Genomic DNA, 17,549 nt, shown 5'->3' with positions numbered 1-17,549 from the left:
GGAAAATACAGGGTGTAGTCATGAATATTGGTGTAGTTTAATTAAAATTATTAATTGATGTTTTGAAAGACTACAGTGGCAGCGTAGTACAGAAGCTCATGTTAAAAGTCAGTAGTCATCATATCTGTAATGCTGTAAAGTTAGCCTGCCTCGAGGAGGGGGGAAAAAAAGTTTCTTGTTGTTTCGTCCTCGCGGGCTCTCTCGCTGATGCTTTGATTGCAGTTTGCTGGGAGAAAACTCCCTGAGCACTTTAATTAGTTAAATAAACCAAACAAGCATTACCCCAGTGAGCTAATCCAAGGCTCTCCTTCAACTGTGTTTGTGCGGAAGGAAACGTGCCCTGTCTATGCAGAAGGTGGAACCACAGTTCCAGGCCTGGGGCTCGTCATGGCTGGGCGCTGGGGGTGGCTGAGGGCTGCAGGAGCTTTGGGACTGAGGGTTTGGGGTCTGAAAGTGTCCCTAGAGTATGCCATTACTGAGTGACAACTGTTTCAGTCTGAGCTGTGGTCTCGGCCAGACAAGCCCGCATTAGGACAGGCCCCGGGGCTGCTCAGTGTCAGGGGGGCGGTTCACAGATGTGTGTGCATGTACGTTTTTGTGTGTGTATATTTAGGTGGGAAAATGCAGTAGACCGGGCTGGAGGGTTCTGTATTTTTGCTGAGCTGATTTCTGTATTCCTGCCATGCTGCTTCACAGAGGCTAACTCTCCCTGTAGCCCACACACAAATACACGCGTACAAGATTTGTGTGGCTCATACCTTGATGTGTTTCTACATATGCATGCATATGTATACATTCATTCATTGGTATGTGTATACCTTTGTATATTTATGTGTGCTCATCAGCATAAATGCACACGGTTGTGTGTTTATGTGTGCTTTTCTGTTCCGGGAGAAAGTTTGGAATATCTCAGCACAGATTAGTGAGTGCTGTGGAGACCAGTGCTGTGTTTTTCAAAACCATGATTACTTCCTGCACTACCTCCTGCTTCCCCTCTCCCACCCCAAATTTCATCTGTGTGTGCGCGTGTGCACATAGATGGCTTGCATGCACATCTGTGTTGCCTCTCGGTGTATAAAGAGAAACGCGCCCTGTGTAGCCTTCTCATCGTTGTACAGGGCTTCCCCTCTTTCGCATGTGATTATGGAAAATCCCACCACCTCTCACACGAGCGACAAAACACAGAGCCCCGCTTGAGTTGTTTGCCGTTTGCGTAATTCGGCAGAAATATATGCCCACGTGAGTCAACCTGCTTCGACAGTAAGCCAAAGTCACTCACTAAGCATAAAACCTGCTGGTTTATTTTCACTGGACAATGTGACCTCCTCTGCATAGAGTTGTCTCAGTATTTTAAGGTGGACGTTTAAAACCAATGATACAATCTGTCCAGTTTCCTGCTTGTGAGAAATACAAAACTATTGGTCTTTTTTTTCTTTCCCTTGGAGGAGGGGGTTGATTTGCATAAAGCAGCATGTTTTACATGGAGATCTATCGTGTCAAGCGACTGAGTAAATCAAAGGACAGGCTGAGACATCTGAGCCGAGGGCGTCTCGGCCATTTAAATGTATAGAATACAGAAAACCTTCATCAGACATGGGCCAATGCTCCCAAAAGAGATTGGCCTTGTGGAAGGCCCCTCATATAATCACCTGAGCATTGCATTGGCATACAGGATAGGACATGCTGACCTAGACTCAGCCACTTTCCAGCCTTCCACAGCCTCATAAATGTCAAATACGCACTTAATGAAGATAGGTTGAGTGGCTTTGAGCTTACGCAAAATGCTTTCCTGTGTAGTCAAAGAGATGGGCAGCATTTTGACCTTGAATAATGCAGTTATGTCACATGTCCTCCCACCAAGAGGCTAACTGTGGATGAGGTGGGAAATGTCATGATAGTGTTACACAGTGTTGATCAGTTTACTGTGACGGACCTTTAAATCCAGTCTTACAGACCAGTGCTAATAAATGCACATCACACATCACTGCATAACAGGAGCATCGCCTTTTACATCTGGCATGCTTGCACACATGTAGAAAATGCACTTGTGGCCTGAACACAAAACCGCAGACACTTGTTCTAACACGGACACTAACCCAATTTATGAATAAAACCATGAATTCTTTTCTATTTTAATTAGCCTCCCATAAGAAGTACTGCTCGTGCGTTTGTGCCGAAGGATTTTATGAGCTAGCGCTGGATTATTACCATCTTATTCAGAGGCTTTGGAGTAAATTTCTTCTTATTCAGATGTAAATGTATAAAAGTAGACTAAAAAAGAAGGAAACCTGAGATTTTATTGCTTCTTAAAAGTGCACAAAAGTATAAAGACCAGTGTTCACATAAAAATAACATGATGTAGAGCTTTTGTTGCTGGATTCTTGGTCTTAAAGAGGCTGATGAAACCTTGTAATAGACAGTTACAATCACTACTTGCCTCTCTGGTTTCTGGTTAGTTTCAGACAATGGGTATGAGCAGACTCATTTCCCAACTTTTTTTTGGGTTTTTTTTCTCATGGAAATACCATACGCAGGCCTCAACCATGAGCTCATTCTCAGGCTGCGCCAAGTCGACTCAAACGTCTCAGCCTACACACACAAGCTGTCACTCCTACACAGCCAGTCACAGAGCACACCAACATACTGACGGGTCTGTCACAATTTTGTGTTGGTCATTTTCCCTCTTCCTGTCCCTGTTACAAACTATCCATCACACCGAGTTTGTCTCACAGGACTGCTTTTGCTTACTATTGTCTGCTTCTTATTGTTATATACATTTCTGCTGAGACTGAATTGCATCATTTTCTGTTTTTTAAGAGGATTTTGTGCACATGCAAATTTTGAATGCTTGCGTGTGTTATCTGGCTGTGATTGCTTTTCAAAATGTTTCCTAAATGAGGCACTTGCGACCCTTAATAAGATTAATTAACACAAATGCGCCATCTACAGTTTTAACCATCTTCCTATAGTCGTGCATGAAGCAGCATTTGCTGGTTTCATTTTCTGAAATTTCCCCAGGTTTTCTCCTTGTTGTTCAGTAAACGTCTGTGGCGATAACTCTTGGGGAAGGGACATTATTATACATTTAAGCAATAATTTGGTTAATAACAAGGCTAATAAATGTAACAATAATTAAAATGTTTGGCTTTTTTCAACCTACAGAACGGTATCGTGGGCAAATGTGTTGCAGCACTTTAGCGTAGCCTCATCTGTCCATACCGTGCTGTGGGCGTGTTCCCACTTCGTGCTAGCTGGCCTGACAGTGAGCTGTGTGATGATGTCCAGAGGCTGCTCAGCCGGCGTCTGCTGTGACATTTATGGTCCTATACCTCTTCATTAACACCACCTAACCAAGCCTACAAGCCCGCCTGCCCAGCCCTCCTCTGATTCTGTGTGGTTGCGGAGGAGAAATTGGTGTTTGTGTGTAAATGTGTGTGCGAGAGAGAGTGAGTGTCAGACTGTGAAAAAGTGTGTTTATATGTAGACCGTGTCCATGTGTGCTTGAGCACAAGTGCACGCATTTTTCCCTAGCTCTATGGGCTTTTGTGTTCCTCTTTGTTTTGTTTTCTTTTAGACATTAATCTTAGATTGTTGTAGCATTTATCAGATAATAATATGACCTTCACACACAGCGGAGTGGAATATAACCATTTTTCACTTAGAAACTGAGCCGTTATTGTTTCATTGAAATAGATCGCAGGACACAATTATCAAAGAATAGTTTGAGTGAGAGGAAAACCTCTAACATCTCTCTTTATTTCTGTGTTTTTATTCCTCCCCACTCAGGCTGTGGAGTCTCAGATTAGGAGTTTCGGACAAACCCCCTGCCAGTTGCTAATCGAGCCACACCCGCCCCGAAGCTCGGCCATGCAAGTGGTGAGTAGACACTGACAATCATCTCAAAAATGAATGCATATACTCCAGTATCTTTTAATTCTCCAGGTTAAGCTCTGGTGGGTCAGAAAACAGCTGATCATCAGTTCTTCTACCTGTCCAGTTCTTGTCTTTGATTTCTGGTCAGCACTCGGCAAAAACCTTTCTGCCCCCCGAACTGTTCTGTTTAATTTTCCTCTTTTCATGTTTCCTTTACCTTGTGTCCGCTTTCTCCATCTACCACTGTGGGAAAATAGCCTTGGTTTTGAAAGCATCCCCTCACTCATCATTAGTGAGGTGTGTGTGAAAGGGAGAGATCACAAACATTTGTGTGCATGTGCGTTTAGAAAGAGATTTCTGGAGAAAAGCACAGCTTCGTGCTGGAAACCTGGGTCTGAGCCAGATTTTCCACCTGAGCTGAAAAAAAAAAAAAAGAAGATGATCAACAACAAATGGAAGTTTTGATGTGACGGCCCTTTAAGGGCCAAGGAGTTTAGTCAGCATGCCTGCCTGTGATGGACCGAGGCCCCACAAGTCCCTATTAGCGCGGTGTCCCTGTGGTGCTGACAGCTGGCTGTAGACCACCACCCAGCGTGCGCGTGCACACAGACACGAACGCAGACGATTGCTTTGAATCCAGCGCCCGACTGTACGGGTGAATTCCTGTGTAATGTTTTTATTTTTACACCGCCGCACCATAGTTTTCAAACATAATATTCAGGCACCATTTTTCAAACACTTTAATTCCCTCCCCGCAGCTCCATATTGCTCCAGAACACGCTGTTCTCTTTGCTTTTTACGGATCTTGCTCTCTACTTTCTCTCCATCCTCTTTCGTGCGAGCGTGTTGTCAGAGTGTCGGCATCTGCCCATGCTGGTGGTAATGATACTGTCAGTGCTTCTGGTTAGCTGTCAGACACACCGGATTTACTCAGGTCTGTTCTTGATGTTAAACACTGATGTTCCTCTTCTTTACACACAAGGAGGAAAATAGCTTTCTGTTAGAGCTGCTTAGTACAAACACTCTATAAATGGCTGTAGAGCCTGTCTAAGCAGAGGAAACAGTCTGATAGGTCAATGAAATTACTTTTTTGTTATGACTGTTTTAGAGATGGTCTCTCCTGCCGTTTGCTCAGCTTTTACAAGAATAAATCTAGTGCAACCTAGCAAGTTGCTGTCATTTTCTGTCTTTGTATAGTCTGTTAGTCAGCTGATAGTACAAGTTTTTAAAATTAGTTACTTGTTTGCAAGGATATTCTTTTTATTATTACTGTAAATTCAACATATTTTGGGGGCTTTTAATGAAGCCAAACAAACAAAAAAAACAACAACCTGAACTCAGAGAAATTTGGTGTTTCTTTATTAGACATATATATTTTAAAGTCTATGTAATGACTTATGTTCATCAGATTGGTTGATAAGCATGCAGATCAGTTGCAATCTTAAAAAAAAAAAAAAAAGTAAAACATTTACACAGATGCTGTATAGACATGCAGTGCGTGCATATATACACACACTGCATGTACAGTATAGCAGTTTACTTAAGAATCCTTCTCTACCCTGCCGACATGCACAAGGATCTTTTCTTTTTTTAATAATCTGGTGTTTTCTTACAATAATTCTTCTTTTACATCTGCTCAGTCTTCCTCATTTAAAAGAAAAGTTTAGAACACAAATACAAACTGGACATCAGACTGTAGTCAGCCTGTGAAATCTATGGCGTCTTTGCCTTCTTCTATAAAATGTCTAATATATGATGTATAATATCATTACTGTGCACACTGAAGGGGAAATATTAATCAACAGACATTTGTTTCGGCTGCTTCAGTTTCTCTGTTAAAACTTAAATGTTGTTCTGAGATTCTCTCCTCATTTACTGTAGCGTTGTTTCAAATGCAGACTCTTGCCTTCTTCTGAACTCTTTGCTAGCTTTTTTGTGCTGCTTAGCTTCTGCTTACCACTATCCTCCTCAAGCCTCCTAACGTTCTCTCTGGCCTTCTCTTTCCTCCGTCTCCCTGTGTTTTTGTTTTCCTCCCCGTTTTCACCAACTGCTTCCTTCATCTTTGCGTTTCGCTCTTCGTCCGTCGCGCCACACCTCGGCTATTTCCCCGTCTCTCCCCTTCATCGCGTCGTCTGTCCCGGGGCCCTGAACAGTATCTTCTCCTGCAGACGCCTCTGATGTTTACGGAGCAGATGCAGCAGGATGTTATCATGGTACTGAAGTTCCCATCCAACTCTCCTGTGACACACGTAGCGGCCAACACCCAGGCAGGTCTGACGTCACCTGCCATCATCACTGTCACCGCCAACCGCCTCTTTGCGGTCAACAAGTGGCAGGGCCTGACAGGTGAGAGACTTGAAGCCACGAACATGTGCATTGAAACGAATGAGCTGAAGCGATGACTAAAAATAAAATCTCAGGCAGACAGAAACGATCCTTGTTATTGAACTGAGTTTGCTTTCACATAATTATTTTCATGCTGCTTCTGTTCATTTCTCCTCCATACGTTAGCTTCTAATTTATCAGAAGATCAACCTGCCTCGTCTCTGTAGGATGGACGTTGATTTGGGAGACAGTTGACTGTGTCTACTAGATAGCAGTATCAAATGTGACACATGTAGCAGCCAGCATTAGGTCCCACGTCCACCTCCATACATCAGCCGCTTACTACACAAAACCTTATTTACTCAACGTCCATCCTGCCCTAGAAGAAATATTAAATTTGATATCTAAGTTTACGAGGATGAACACTGATCAGATTTCACTGGAATTAGACATCATCCATGCATACCACAGGCTGGCCATATTGGGCAATTTTTCCTGCTTGGAAATAGTGGATTAATTGTAGGGACCCACTGGAGTCTGTTTAATAAATGATGTGCAGAGCAAAGTTGCCAAAACTGCTTTTAAAATCTCAGAATAAACGCATGAAATAAAATGACAAATTATGAGTGTGTTGAAAGCAGTGCACACTTTCGTATCACATTTCATTTTTTACTTTTATTTTTTAATTTCAGAGCCGATGTGACACAAGTGTACAATACTGATAATTACATGTGAATCTTAAAAAAAAATCAAAATCAGGTTATTGGTGAATAAATTAGCTAAACTATTACAATTAATTAATGGATAGAGTGAACCTGAAAAAGTTTAACTAAATGTAAAGGATAAACTGCCCAAAAAATACACAGGTTAAAAGTAAATGAATGATTATATCAGCTAAACATAATTGAAATCACTAAAACAATACATAAAAAGCTCTATCGTGAGAGATTACTTGCTAAACTTGTGGTAAAAGGGTAAAATTGTTACCTCACTCTACAATCTAAGTTTTCTAAACATAATGGGTATATGCATGACGACTTAATCCAGTTTAAAATGAGTTAATTAGACTAAATATCACTTGCTGTGAATATGTTATAGTTGACTTTGTCAGGATAATTAATTAGTTTTGTAATACTTTGTGCTCCGAATGGCCTCGATAGCTTTTTGACAGCACTGATGTCTAATTTGTGGAGCGACTCTTGAGCCTCTGACTTTATGGTTATAGTTTTCAGCGTGTTATAATGACCTCAAACCCAGCACCTACTCCGCAAGGCCAGACAATTGCAATATTAATCCACTCTGTCTTCTTCTTCTGTCAGGTCATCAGGGCTCAACGGTGCAGGACCAGCAGTACCAACTTCCTGTGGAAATTGACCCTCTAATAGGTACGCTGTCCTTTACGACCGGTAGAGAATCCACACACGGGAGTTGGCTTCGTGTGGGCATGAAATGGGGTTTTGTGTGGATTTGTGCCTAAATCGCGCTGCTTGGTGACTCATGGCAGTCTGTTGGGCTGTGTCCCTGGACAGTAGATTAGAGTTGTTTCTCAGCCTCTGCCCTAGTTCACTCGTGATGATATAGGCCCTGCTCTCACACTAAACCATTTGCATGCAAATTGGAATGCAATGAGCTGTGGCCTAGGCCGGCATTTCATCATCAACTCCCCCTCTTTCTCCCTCTCCATCGTCCCCTTTCCTCCCTCCCTTTCTGCATCCTCTTTGGTTTAATTTGAGCGGAGGGAAAGGACGCGTGTCAATGGAAATGAATATGAATGTGGTAATAATGTGTGATTGAGAATGCACGGCGGACGGCTGTCAGGACAATATGGGCGCCTCTCATCCTTCACGACTTGTTGATGAGCAGGAGAAGAGTGCCGAGCTGCAGTGATGTATGGGATGCGCTGGCAGAGAGCAGGGAGAGACGAGCCACCTCTATCTGCTCCCAGCTCTGTTACTTTCCTGCAGCCTCCTGCAATCTCATACACATCTGCGAGGGGGGCTGTTTTTTCTCTCTGGGTGTTGTGGTCTCTCTTAGTCTCATCAGACCATATTCACACTCTTTTTTTTTTTTTTTTTTTTTTCTTTTCCCCTTCCAAAGACTACTGAAAATAACCAGGGTTGAACCCCAGATATTCATCTTTATCTGCACGCACTGTGCTGTATTTCTCTGCTTCAATGCTCCCTCTGTAGAGGCAGAATAAAAGAAATCTTATCTGTGCATCAGTATTTACACATTCAGTGCGTGTTGCTGTTCTGTGCTTCAGCAGATGTGTGATTTGTCACTGAATGCACAGGTTTTGGAGTATATTTATCCTCCAAAGTGTTTACTGTATATCTCATTTCTAACACTAAAGAATAAATAATGTGCTAAATAATGAATTTTGGTGTTGCTGGGAGTGTGCGTGTGTGTTTTAGGGGAGGTAGCTGGGATTTTTCATGTCAGTAATATATTTACACTGTTTGCATTCCAGGAGGAGCCTGAGCTAAACACAGTAAATTGAGGATGAGCGTGGAGCCATCTGTGGCTTTGGGGAATGTTAAAAATCGGTTGAAATATTATTCATAGCAGATATACTGGACTTTCTCAATTTCCACTCTAGACAGTCTTCTCTGACACCTGTTCTCCATTGCTTTTGACCCCATCAAATAAGAAACCCTTCACACCGAACATATTTCTAGAGAAGAAAAAAGACGCCTCTCGTGGAAATGAGAATGTCGGTAAATTTGCTTCTAACCAACTTGGCTTAATTACACAGCCAAGATGAATTTTCTGGGTCTGTTCGTACTTGAGTGGGGTACATATTTTGTGAAGACTGCACGCTCTATATTACTCAGCCTCTTAGACTCTCATAGAAAATGTGAAGTCCCTATAAACTTAACCCCTAGGATGTTTTATGTTTTCCCTCGCAAATCTTCTTTGCACCCCAGCGCTGAAACCTTAGTGGAGGTGCGCTGAAGTGTGAGCTCTTTGAAAGTAGTTGATATAAAACAGTAAAGGGTTTCTCGGATCACGCTCCAGGTTTCATACTTCTCTGGACATCTGTGCATTTTCAACATGTAAACATCTTTATTTTGCTCCGTTTATTTTGATCTCCTCTCATCTCCTTCCAGCCAGTAACGTGGGTCTTCACCGTCGGCAGATCACAGATCTGCTAGATCAGAGCATTCAGATCAGCTCGCAGTGTTTTGTTATCACGGCTGAGAACCGCTTCATCCTTCTATGTGGTTTCTGGGACAAGAGCTTCCGGGTCTACTCCACTGACACAGGTATCGTTTCACCACAATAGACCAAATATCCAACTGGCCTAATGTGAATGTATCTAAACTAAAATACCTGTAATCTCTCCAAGACTTTCACACATTTGCTGTTTTTTGACATCAGATCCTCACTGTAATGTTTTTGCTTTAACTAAGCTTCTTGTGTATATATATTTTTGGCAGTATGGAAACTCACAGCATATTTAGATACAAATTAAGCCATATGAAATTGAAATTTAAAATGAATAACACTCCTTTGGCTTTCCTCTAGCACCATCATCAGGTTGGGCATACTAGTGGTCCGGAAAAGACCAATGAATTCAATACTAGTGGTTTTCCTCAAAACTATTAGGTTATGTAACACAATAGAAATACTACTATTAGTTGTTAGAATTCAAGTATTACCTAATAAATAAAACGGCATGCATGTATTTTGCCACTGACCCAGTGATCTGCTTTCATGTGGTTTTGGCAAGTGTCCTACGTTTGGTTGCTATACATTTAGACTCCTTCTTGCCACAGTGGGGCTCTTTTCATTTCCTTTTTAATTCTTTTGCACAAGTTCAAACTTTGTGTGTCGTCAGCAGTGTCAAAGCCTTTTTTACCACTAAAATGCATTATACAGCACAAAAATGGCTTTTTTTTTTAGGTTTCTTTGATTCAGTGTGATTTTGATTGTTTTTTGTTTTTTGCTTCTGCTTTGCTGGTTAACTTACTGTTTTTCCACCTAAAGCCTGAGTGCTACTTGCATACACACATCCAATACACTCGCTCTCGTGCACACACAAATGCCATCAGGTCAGGGGTCCTAAATGAAACTGTCTGAAGCTTCATCTCTGTACCCCGCTCCTCAATGCTCCCCCCCACACCCTCAGCCTCATTCAGTACTCTACACACATCTATACAACGGGCATGCGATTCAATTTCTACAGGCCAGGCCCTCTGTGTCTTTTGATGGAGGAGGGAGGGAAGGAGGGATGGGAGCACAGAGATAGCTCTATTGTGCGACTGCCACCGGGGTGTGCGACTGGAACGTGAACACAGTTTAATCGCACACGCTCAACAGCTGCCACCGAGGTCCCTAAATCCCCCAGGTTAAAGAACTGAGGGATTTTATCAATTACAAGAATTGATTGGTACACATCCACAAAACCCGTAGCCTCAAACAGTGACACACACACACACACCGAGTTTAATTTGTCGGTGTGCACACATGCGTGTGAGCATGAGAGTGAGAGTTTAATACGAGGTGCGTGGTAGCCATTATTGCAGCACCCGTCATTACTTATTTTCAGCGTTTATAAAATGTCAAACATTTTACATCTTTGATGTCTCTGTTCTTCTTTGAAAGTTTCATAATAATCCTCGTCGTTTTCAGCAAGATACAACTTAATTATCCCGCGGGTAGCGATTCTGACACCCAGACAGAAATGTCATGTGCTGCAAACTACCCACTGTTTGACTGCAGAGGTCACACTATGAGGAGCGTAATGAGTATTAGACAGCTAGACAGTGGGGCTGTGGTCTGGGAATCTGACAGCAATTAGCCTCTTTATATATACACACAGAGCACCCTGGATGTGCACAGGCGCACACACAAAGCTGAAGCAAATATTTATTCTTGTCTGGGAATTAGTAGAAGTCTGATCTTGTGTGGATCAACTAACTGAGCAGACAGATGATCAACAAACGCATGGTGGGAAGTTCAAAAGGACTACTGCAATGCAAAAAAACCCTATCTCCCTTATTGTTGAGATGTTTTAATCTATTTTTAAGTAGTTCATTCCTTTGATGTTTACAGAAGAATGAATTTTGATTTACTAAGAACATCCCTGAAAATTTGTGCGCTTTTTGCAGGCAAACTGACCCAGATAGTGTTTGGACATCGGGATGTGGTGACGTGTCTGGCACGCTCAGAGTCGTACATCGGAGGCGACTGCTACGTCCTGTCGGGCTCGCGAGATGCCACCCTGCTGCTGTGGTACTGGAACGGAAAGCATAGCAGCATTGGAGAGAGCCCAGGCAGTAAGTGCACCTTCTGAGAGCGTGCACACACACACACACACGCACACAGCTCTTCACCGAGCTCTCTCTCTCGCAGACAGATGTGACTGTGTGATTTACGGCCTCCCTCTGTAAAGTAACAACTAGTTTCGTCTGACCAAGCTAGGCCTCCTGCATACAGATTGGATTTCGCAGCCCTGTCGCACCAGGAACAGCTTTCGGTAATGTGTCTGAGATTGCGTGCGTGCGTGTGTATTTCTGTGAAGCCAGATATGGTGTGTAGTGTGTGTGAGAATCTGTCTTTAATGTGAGTGAAAGTGAGGGCCACTTAGAGACGTTAAATGTGATGTTGGGGGTCGTCGGGCAGCGCATGAAAGTTCACCACCATCCGAGGGCCACGGGGTCACGTTAGTCGATAAAAGTGAAAAATGTCATGGGCCTCCCTTACGTTACCATAACATATGGCATTAGCCATGATCAAAGCACGGCGCACACATTGCTCGGTCCTTAGCCCCCTCGGTGCTAATTTGGTCAGCTTAGATTGGCGGACATGTTGATAAGTGATCCATTACAAGTGGGATGAAATTTATGACAAATTGCGATTTGGTTAATAAGCCATATTGGTTTATGATCGTGCAGATGATGGTCATCTAACACATCCATACACGGGATTTTAGAGCAGAAATACACAAGATTTTTTTTTTAAACATATTTAGTGGATAACCAGTGGTTTAAAATACTGCTTTAGCTGCACATTTTCTACAAATAACAAATATATGAATATGTTTCCATGCATGTGCTGTACATGTCCTTGCAAGTGCTTGTGTGTCAGTCTAAACTCCTGGTTACCAAGCTGAAGCTAGAGGAACAGACAAAGCAGTCGTCATCTCATCCCATCACCACCACAATGTGATGCTCCATTGCCCCAGACCGCAGAAAGCTCTCCCAGACATGAACTTCTGCTGCACACACACGCACGCATGCACACATACATGTACTAACAAAATGCATACAGACAGCAGACCTTTCTTTATTCCTCTCCCACAGACACACGTTAAAGCTAAAGCCTGCACACACACACACACACATTCCTTTGCATGCATAATGTTCTGTGGGCATCCCACTCACTTCATAAGCTTGACACAAATACATCTGAATGGCTGATATGCACATGCACACAATGACCTATCCCCACTTTGTTCCTGCTGCAGCCACATGTTGTGCACAGCAAAGATTTTACAGACGCTATCGCCATCTGCTGGGCACCTAACAGGAATCATCTGAGTGTGGTATTTACTCAGTAACTACAGTATTTCTGTTTTTTCCTCTTGTTTTGAACGCACCATATGAGAGAATAAATGTACGTAGGTTCACTTCTGCCACTCCTAAGGCCCAAAAATGAATTTCTTTTTAAACACTGAACACAAAGAAACAAAGAAGCTGCCAGTGTAATAATTACATCATAAATTATTTTTAATTAGACTTCATGAACTGGCATTTTATCCACCTCATTTTAAACAAACATATGAAAAGAGATATTAAATCTTATTGAAGTGAGGGATCATGAGACTGTGATCACCGCGGTAGATAGCTTTTGCTCCTCCAAGTATTGAGGTGCATAATCTGAGGGGACGACAAGCTAAGGGGGTGCGTCCACCCTTAAAACCTCTACAGTGCCATGATTGATATAGAAGGAGGAAGAATACTCATCCCTTTATTCCATCTTTCCGAGGAATCTAATGAGACAAACACAGACTGCTTGAAGACGCATAACATTTCAACATTTCATATTCTGGGCGTGAACTGTTACTCCGTAAGAGATGCTATAGAGCCAATAAATGCAAAACCAGCTGTCCCTACTTCTAAAAAACTCTTAGCTGTTGATCACGTGGCTCATGTGTAAATCCGACTAGCATCCAAATGCAGTGTGGTTTAATTTGGTTTATATATTTGTATTATGTAATTTGTGCCAAATCTGGCTTTCACCTTTTCATTTTAAGTGCTTTAAATACTTCCCCAGTTATTTTTCCTGGTCTACATTCATTTATACACACAACACACTAACTTAATCAATCAAACACAGTGTCGGCATGCAGCTGAACTTTCTTTACTACTGGGTTTAGTTTTCTGCTTTTATAATTGGTCTTTATTTTATTTCATTGTGAATCAAATGAATAAATACAATAAAATAAAACCAAGTTATACAAAAATTAAAATATAGTTCATGACAATACAAAACCAAGTTAAAATAAGGAACAAAATAGAATAAAATGGAGTCAAAAACAGTTATTATCTCAACAGAAACAGAGTTGTTTTTTTTAGAATAATTGTTTATTTTAATTTATTTGTAATCTCTTAATAGTTTGAATATAGGGTTGTTACTCAGGGGCACAATCAAGAAGTTCAGATTTGGTATTACAATACAAGCACTTGGCCCACAGCATATGTAGATGTCTCAAACACACACACTAACACCTTCTCGTGTTTAATGTACTGACACATTTGGCCTGTGTTTTTTTTTATTTACTTGTATTTTTGTCAGTTTTTAAAGTGAAAAGTTTCATTTCAGTTACTTTTACATTTCAGTTTGTGTTTTTGTGTCAGTTTGCTAAAATGTTTTTTCCTAATTTTCGTTTTTAGCTTAGAAAACAATTTAATTATTTTTGTCAAATATGAAGACAAATCTTCTGGGATAACAAAGTGACCTTGTAGTTGGATCAAAATATCATTTTAACATTAACTCCTATATTCATTCAGTTTTAGTTGTAGTTGTTTCCAATTAATTTCTTACAGTGTGAAACAACTTTTCAAAGGAAAGGTCTTAAATGACATTGCATTTGATAACTAAAAGTAAAAGTGAATAATAGGCATGTTCAGTATAATTTACTACATGGGTATGTTGTCTTACACTTTTCTGTGTTGCTAAATTGATACTCGATTGCTTTGGCGCGCACAGTTTTGGAAAAGTTTTATTAGGAATTCAAGCGTGTGTGAGTGTCCTTGTCTTTTTGAGCTGAGGTTGCGGAAGACCACCTCTCGATATTTAAAAATGCAGTCCAAAGATGCAACTGTGCGTATGAGCGTATTTATGCCAATGCGTGTGCTTACAGACAGAAGACAGATGGAGAAGTAACAGCCGATTTTGTTTTGTCGCTCACCCTGACAGCTCAAACCAAAACAAAATCACACAAACTTCATAACGCACTCTTTTTTTCCTTCTGGCTCTCATTCTCTCTGTCAAATGCAGAAACATCTGGATCGAGTGAAGGCAGCGAGGGGGAGAAGGTTTTAAACATAAGAGGAGGCCCTTGGTGACAAGTGCTTGAAAGGGAGAGTGAATGAGGGGAGAAGCAGGCTTAAAGACTGTGCAACAAGTCCCAGCGCATCCGTATAAAATAACATGTAAAACACCCTCCAGGATGATGAAATTAGCAATTTTATTTTTGGTTATTTTTGAAAGCCCGCCTCTTTTTTAAAAAAGAAATTTTTTAATAGTTTGGAGTGAAAATTTTTGTAGCTTCAGCTGTGACTGCAGTTAGAAGACTAAACCAATCAAGGAGAATTTTAATTTTTTCTTTACCTCCTTCTAGTGGCCATAAAGCAGTACTGCATATGGTAATACCAGGATTGTCTTCGCTTTGTTTGTGTTTTGCCAGCAGACTTTACCACACCGAGGGCCATCCTTACAGGCCACGACTGCGAGGTGACTTGTGCAAGTGTGTGTGCTGAGTTGGGTCTCGTCATCAGCGGCTGCAAAGGTGAGACTGTTTGTCCCTGTAAAAATGTAAGGCTACACTTGTGCTGCTTGCTATTTAAAACTAACAATGCACAGGAGCAGACAAAGGACAAATCTCAGTGGCCACTATATTAGGAACACCTGCAGAGTATGTGAGCTGTGTATGAGCAGATGTTTTTTCAGAGATGATGCACAGACATGTGTGGGAATAACAGCAATTATATAAACAAGATATGAAGGTCATTTTTTTCTAAATAACTGACGGAAAAGAGAAGATATAAGTATTTCTACTATAGGTGTACAGCTGCACCGAAGATTAAAAGAATAAGCTAAAAACAAACTTTAAAAAGTCATTTATGCTTAAATCAAGCTACGGATTAATTTGTTCTAACCTCTCGTCTCATCTGTATATAGAGGGTCCTTGTCTGATCCATTCCATGAATGGGGACCTGCTGCGGACCCTGGAGGGACCAGAGCGCTGCCTCCGGCCTCGCCTCATCCAGTCCTCCGCCGAGGGACAGTGCGTTATCTATTATGACAAGGGACAGTTTTGCCTCTTCAGTGTCAACGGCAAACTGCTGAGGCACATGGAAGTGGAAGACAGCGTCAAGGTGAGGACACGATCACACACATGCGCCTGCACGTGTGCGTCTGCACTGCATCAGTATAGAAAGTCCTCTCCCTGATTAAAAGCTCGGTCTTGGTTTTAGATGCGAGCGAGGTAAAGGTCGCTGTGCCTCGGGACAAACTTACAGCCTCACATCTGTTCTTTCCTTTTCACCCGCATTACACCAGAGGAAAGGCCTCTTTTGATCCGGAGCTCTGTTGTCAGGTCAAATTGCGTTGGCGACGCTGGCGGAAAACATTCCAGAGGAGTGGTCAGCTCTGGACACCAACACCATTAACTACCCTGCAGCGCGGGACGACACATTCCCCATTTCCCACATTTCCTCCCTCGTGGCTCGGGTGACATAAGATAGCGACTACTGCATTTGGTTTCCCGACCCGATGTGTCCGGTTTGGCCTGGGAAATGTAAGCTAGCTCTGACAGGCAGCCGCGTGCCTGTTTCCTATTAAGAAAGCTCTTGTGCCCAGGCACCTAACCTGCCAACCAGCCCCGCTCCCACACAAAGCCACAAATATACTCAAATACTGACGGAGTGCATTACAATCCCTGTGAAACTAATGCTGGATCTTTGTGTCTTTAAGAGAAACTAACAGCGTCCTTCAGACAGTTTTTGAGCTTCAGTTTTTTGGTTTCTTTCTGAAGATGAAACTTGGGAACAGTTCAAGCTACTGGCGTTCTTGTCGGCTCTCCTCTGCTGCTGTAAATTCCAGTCGTGTCAGATGGCATTAGGAGAATCCTAATATCTTGGAGTGAGGCTGTAAGAGTCTCAACTCCCTCCCTTCCGCCTGCCTCACCCTCTCTGCTTCACCCTCCTGGTCTGAGACTCCAACAGTATTTTGTACACTCTGGTACATACCAGAATCAATCTTCTCAGCCCTTGGAGCGTCTGCACAGTAGGGCTCCAGTATAAATAAGTGTTTGTCCTGGCCTGCAGTACACACTCAGAAACGGAGAGGAAGACTGTGAGAGAGAGTGTATGCACTGTGAATTTATAGGGGTCTGGAGTCAGAGGTTAGATGACAGGCTAACAGTCGGCATCCTAGTCTAATAGCAGAATCGGGTGACAGGAGCCATACTGAATGGATTACATTCTTTTAAGTACTAGTATAACTCAGGCAGTGTAACCATTCCAGCAGTTCTTTCGCTGCCTGCGTCCGTGTAACAGGAGGATTAACGGCACCATAAATTAAACTTTTTACCTTCTCCAGCCCCAGAATCCACCCACTGTTCCTTGAAAGAAGTAGGAAATATGGGCATTAAAAGTGCATGTGTTTCTGCTGGAGTCATTTTTTAGTCATCCGAGCCCGGGTAGCCATCTTAGCCCCCACAGAGCCATCGGCCATCTTGTTTGGCCGCCCAGTGGCAAAGGACTGATTTATAATGTCTGTCTGCAGCCTCCTACCTGGCCAGGCTGACATGTCTGCCAGCTCCCCTGCCTCCTGCTGGGCTCCAGTAAGGTCATGGACTCCATTAGTAGATACACAAGTGCATTAATACAGCATAAGAACTGATAAATAGTTCTTTTACTTATACTGCTGCTCTGTTGAACGTTATTATGTTGCTTGTGGTCACAAACTTTTAGGCAACTTGGCTAAACTGCGCCGAGCACTTTGCTCTCTTTCATCTCACTGTACCTGTTATTGTGTTGGTGGTGGTTTGGTTGATGGCTCAGACTGAAATGAGCGCTTGTCTTTATCGCCGCTGTCAGATTAACTCCGAATGTTGA

The 17,549-nt window shown here is 42.3% G+C and overlaps 1 protein-coding gene across 7 annotated transcripts in view; it reads left to right on the top strand.

The window, feature by feature from the left end:
• lrba (LPS-responsive vesicle trafficking, beach and anchor containing) overlaps positions 1–17,549 on the top strand; it is a 172,739-nt gene that overhangs the window by 151,578 nt on the left and 3,612 nt on the right. For 5 of the 7 annotated variants that reach the window (XM_080880583.1, XM_080880587.1, XM_080880584.1 and 2 more), the window contains 7 exons: positions 3,787–3,876; positions 6,042–6,219; positions 7,518–7,583; positions 9,309–9,464; positions 11,313–11,480; positions 15,116–15,217; positions 15,610–15,806. In XM_080880583.1, the coding sequence (XP_080736709.1) occupies positions 3,787–3,876; positions 6,042–6,219; positions 7,518–7,583; positions 9,309–9,464; positions 11,313–11,480; positions 15,116–15,217; positions 15,610–15,806 (957 nt within the window). The remainder of the gene's footprint in view (positions 1–3,786; positions 3,877–6,041; positions 6,220–7,517; positions 7,584–9,308; positions 9,465–11,312; positions 11,481–15,115; positions 15,218–15,609; positions 15,807–17,549) is intronic. The other 2 variants (XM_080880586.1, XM_080880582.1) reach the window with 1 other exon arrangement.

The sequence above is a fragment of the Rhamphochromis sp. 'chilingali' genome (assembly GCF_963969265.1).
Source record: "Rhamphochromis sp. 'chilingali' genome assembly, chromosome: 4".
Taxonomy (NCBI): domain Eukaryota; kingdom Metazoa; phylum Chordata; class Actinopteri; order Cichliformes; family Cichlidae; genus Rhamphochromis; species Rhamphochromis sp. 'chilingali'.
Note: the sequence above shows the minus strand (reverse complement) of the source record. Positions and strands in the feature narration are given on the sequence as shown.